Source organism: Brassica oleracea, chromosome C5 (assembly GCF_000695525.1).
Source record: "Brassica oleracea var. oleracea cultivar TO1000 chromosome C5, BOL, whole genome shotgun sequence".
Lineage (NCBI taxonomy): Eukaryota > Viridiplantae > Streptophyta > Magnoliopsida > Brassicales > Brassicaceae > Brassica > Brassica oleracea.
Window position 1 is genome coordinate 14,795,659 of NC_027752.1, and position 4,312 is coordinate 14,799,970.

Here is a 4,312-nt window from a genome sequence, read left to right on the forward strand (position 1 = left end):
GGGGGGGGGGGGGGGGGGGGGGGGGATTACGCTTTGCCACCGTTAGTTTTAAGTCAGAATCGATAGGGTCCTCTTTCGTGGATTTAAAGGTTGTAATTTTGTATGATGTCTCTTGCACTTCGTTGAAAATCAACCTACTGAATGGTGTTATTTTAAATAAATTCATTAAACGCTCCGTTTTGGTAAAGTGCGATTTTGAAGGCGATTTCGAGTGTTAAGGTTTTGAGGATGGATTCGGCTGTGCCGCCGGATTCACCCGTCTCTCCGAAGAGGGATAAGGGTGATAAGGAGGTCGGTGATGAGGGCTCAGTGGTTGGAAAGTCAGAGTCTTTAGGGGAAGCGAAGAAAGTGGTTCCGAGTTGGCTGTCTGTAGCTCAAGACAGGGAAGTTTTGAAGAAGTACGAGGTTGAGGTTTCAAGCAAGGGTGGTCTGCATACCGTTGAGATTCCAGATGATGTCCTCAACACTTCGACGCCGCTGTGGGAGGATTTCGTTGTCGGGAAGTTCTTAGACATTTCTCCTCATGTAGCAAAGGTTCATATGGTTTTGAACAAGATTTGGAAGTATGGGGACACAACAACAAAGGTCGATGTTTATGAGGTTAACGCAACAACAATGAGGTTTCGGGTTTCAAATCCGAAAGCAAGGGAGAAAATCTTGAAGAGAGGTATGTGGAACATTGCTGGAGTTCCAATGATAGTCACGAAGTGGACGCCAAGGTCTGAGGAAGAGAAGCAGGAAGAGGAAGCGATTCCTATGTGGGTTCACCTCCATAGAGTCCCGCTCCATATGTATTCATGGGAAGGTCTCAGCTTCATTACTAGCGCAATGGGTTTTCCGGTGAAATTGCATCCGGAGACAATAGCGTGTTCGAATCTGGAGGTAGCAAAAGTTTTCGCAAAGGTTGACGTCTCAAAGGCTTTGCCAAAAGAGATTAACTTTTCAAAAAATGGCAAGGAGTTTGTGGTGGATTTTCACTTTCCATGGCTCCCATCAAGATGCAAGATGTGTGATAAGTGGGGGCACACAGAAGCAGTTTGTGTGATGAAAGGGAAAAGCACAGAGAAGGAGGTTATAAGAGCAAAGGAAAATCTACAGCATCATAATACAAGCAGAGGGGGCGGAGAATGATCAGTCAAAGGTGGAGAACACCGATGTGGTTATAGCAGATGAGGTTCTCGAGGATGTGGAAACAACCAAGGATGTTGTGAGAGTAGAGGAAGTGGGTGCTCAAACTGAGGATGAGAGAGTTGATACAGGGGAGAAGGAAGTTGTTGAGAAAAATTGATGTTTAGTCTCGCCAACAAAAGTGGGAAGATCGCCAGGGAGTTCTTCACACAAAAAATAGGTAGAGGAACTTCATATCTCGGCCTCGAAGTATGCGGTTCTTAGTGTAGATGAGGAAGAAGAGGATGGTGAAATTATGGAGATAGGTCTTCAGTCTGGCGCTGAGACTCAGGGCACAAATGGCAACAATGAAGAAGGTAAGGAGGGGCCTGTGGAAGTTAAAATTGTTACCAACAATATTGGACAACAGGATAATGAGATAAAGGACAAAGGGACAACGGGCATAACGAAGGAGCAGAGGGCAAAGAAGGCTAGCTCACAGGATGTGAATCAGATGGCTACGAGCACTAGGTCCTCTTGCCGCCATCATTAATATGTCGACTTTCTTCTGGAACATCCGCGGATTTAATAAAACTTTGAAGCAGTCCGTGGTTAAAGATTGGTTAAATAATAAAGAGATGAGATTTGAGTGTATATTGGAAACAAGAATGAAAGAAAGGAAAGCAGAAAGGATTCTGAGCACTGTGTTTAGAGATTGGTCATCCATGACCAATTACGAGCATAGTGGAGGAGGTATAATTTGGTTACTTTGGAGAGACACGGTTCGCATGACTCCGGTCTACAAGTCTGACCAGCTTATCACTTGTTCGGTGGCGCTGCAGAATGAAGAAGATTTTATGTGTTCGTTTGTTTATGCAAGTAACCAGGCAGATGAAAGGAAAGGGTTGTGGGAGGATCTATGTCACCATCATGATTCTCCATTGTTTCAAGGCAAAGCTTGGATAATTATGGGAGATTTTAACGAGATTCTCGATGGTAGAGAACACTCGGGAGTAGACAGTTTGGTGAGATGGCCATCGGGTATGCGAGACTTTTAAAAGACGGTACTGCTGGACAGGGTGCTAATGAATGACGTGGCTTTACATAGATTCAACATTGCATACTCCAAGTTTGATCCGGGGGGTTGCTATGATCATATGCTGTGTAAGATTCAACTATTGCCAGACTCAGAGAAGATCAGACGGCCTTTCAAATATGTCAATGCCATAGGAAAGCTCCCAAACTTTTTGCCCATGGTAAAGGAGTACTGGGAGTCTACTGAGAAATTGTTTCTTTCTACCTCTGCCATGTACCGCTTCTCGAAGAAACTAAAGAATCTGAAGCCGTTGATACAAGAGATAGGAAGAGAGAAGTTACGAAACTTAACTGTTAGAGAAAAGGAGGCTCACAACATTCTTTGTGAAAAGCAGAGGAACACAGTAGCTAATCCCACCACGAGTGCAATCCACGAGAAAGTTGTAGCTTACGATAAGTGGCTACATGTAGCAGAATTGGAGGAAAATTTCCTGAAACAGAGATTAAAGCTACACTGGTTGGATGTGGGCGACCAAAATAATAAGACTTTCCACAACTCGATCAGAACTAGACAAGCGCAGAACACCATGAGAGAGATCAGATGTCGGGATGGAAGCACTGCTACCTCACATATGGCGATCAAGACAGAGGCAGAGAGCTTCTTCTCAGAGGTCCTCAACCTGGTCCCAACAAACTTTATAGGCGTTTCAGTAGAGGAACTGAGGGATCTTCTGGATTTTGAATGCACCACTGGAGATTGTAGTCAGTTGCAAGCGGAAGTCACAGTGGAAGAGATCAGATAAGTGCTGTTCTCCATGCCATCAAATAAATCCCCGGGCCCAGACGGGTTCCCCTGTGAATTCTTTAAAGCTTCTTGGTCAGTAATTGTGCAGGACTTCACCATTGCAGTTCAGTCAGTGTTTCAACTGGGCTTTCTCCCGAAAGGTATTAACTCGACCATTCTTGCTCTCATTCCCAAAAAGGCTGTTGCACAAGAAATGATGGACTACAGGCCCATTGTGTGTTGCAATGTCCTTTACAAAGTGGTGTCAAAAATCATAGCCAACAGACTGAAGGTCATTCTACCAAGGATTATTGCTGAAAACCAATCTGCATTTGTGAAAGGTAGACTGCTAATGGAAAACGTTTTGCTGGCATCAGAGGTCGTGAAGGACTATCACAAAGATTCGATCTCTCCACGCTGTGCAATGAAAGTTGATATTTCAAAGGCGTTTGATTCAGTGGAGTGGTCATTTCTGCTGAATTGTCTACTTGCTATGGGATTCCCGGAGAGATTCATACACTGGATCAGGTTATGTATCACCACAGCCTCTTATTTAGTACAAGTTAATGGAGAATTAGCTGGCTATTTCCAGAGTACTAGAGGTCTGAGACAGGGGTGTTACCTTTTGCCGTATCTCTTTGTGATATGTAAGAACGTTCTATCGTATAAAATAGATCAATCTGCGAGGGAGAAGAGATTCAGATTGCATCCCCGGTATCAATCCTTGGCTCTCACGCATCTTTGTTTTGCTGATGACTTGATGGTTTTTGTGGAGGGTTCAAAAGAGTCAATTGAAGGTGCTCTGGCTGTTTTGAGGATTTTGCAGTTTGGTCGGGGCTCTCCATAAGTTTAGAGAAATCAACCATCTATATGGCTGGTATATCTGAAGAGGAGCAGGGTAGGATCCTCAGGAATTTCCCTTTCGATGTGGGAGATCTCCCAGTGCATTATTTGGGTTTGCCTCTGATGACTCAAGCTATGAGAAGACAAGACTTTTTACCGCTTCTAGAAAGGATCAGAGCTCGCATTAGTTCTTGGACCAGTCGTTTCCTCTCTTATGCTGGAAGATTGCAACTAATAAAGGCTGTCTTGATGAGTATTATAAATTTCTGGGCAGCGGCTTTCAGATTGCCGAGCCAATGTATCAAGGAGATAGAACAACTCTGCTCAGCTTTTCTTTGGACGGGACCGGACCTCAAGTCTATAGGTGCAAAGGTGTCCTGGCATGATATCTGTAAGAAAATAAATGAAGGAGGTCTAGGCATCAAAGCGTTGAAGGAAGTGAATAAGGTTCAGGGGCTGAAACTAATTTGGAGATTGGTCGCAGGGGACTCACTTTGGAGCAAATGGATCAGATCTAACCTCCTTAGAAAGAAGAGTTTCTGG

General features: G+C 44.2%; 2 protein-coding genes across 2 annotated transcripts; both read left to right on the forward strand.

The window, feature by feature from the left end:
• Positions 1 to 228: 228 nt before the first annotated feature.
• Positions 229 to 1,660, forward strand: LOC106344589. The gene is made up of 3 exons (XM_013783942.1): positions 229 to 1,071; positions 1,136 to 1,270; positions 1,349 to 1,660. The coding sequence occupies exons 1-3, from the start codon at positions 229 to 231 to the stop codon at positions 1,658 to 1,660; spliced, it is 1,290 nt and encodes a 429-aa protein (XP_013639396.1).
• Positions 1,661 to 1,775: 115 nt separating this feature from the next.
• Positions 1,776 to 3,773, forward strand: LOC106344590. The gene is made up of 3 exons (XM_013783943.1): positions 1,776 to 2,148; positions 2,293 to 2,921; positions 3,036 to 3,773. The coding sequence occupies exons 1-3, from the start codon at positions 1,776 to 1,778 to the stop codon at positions 3,771 to 3,773; spliced, it is 1,740 nt and encodes a 579-aa protein (XP_013639397.1).
• The last annotated feature ends 539 nt before the right edge of the window (positions 3,774 to 4,312 follow it).

Coding starts and splice junctions, on each gene's coding strand:
- LOC106344589 (XM_013783942.1), top strand. CDS start 229: ATGGATTCGGCTGTGCCGCCGGATTCACCCGTCTCTCCGAAGAGGGAT. Junction 1,072..1,135: donor GGAAAAGCACAGAGAAGGAG/GTTATAAGAGCA, acceptor GAGAATGATCAG/TCAAAGGTGGAGAACACCGA. Junction 1,271..1,348: donor TTGATACAGGGGAGAAGGAA/GTTGTTGAGAAA, acceptor CACAAAAAATAG/GTAGAGGAACTTCATATCTC.
- LOC106344590 (XM_013783943.1), top strand. CDS start 1,776: ATGAAAGAAAGGAAAGCAGAAAGGATTCTGAGCACTGTGTTTAGAGAT. Junction 2,149..2,292: donor TTTGGTGAGATGGCCATCGG/GTATGCGAGACT, acceptor AACTATTGCCAG/ACTCAGAGAAGATCAGACGG. Junction 2,922..3,035: donor GTAGTCAGTTGCAAGCGGAA/GTCACAGTGGAA, acceptor GTAATTGTGCAG/GACTTCACCATTGCAGTTCA.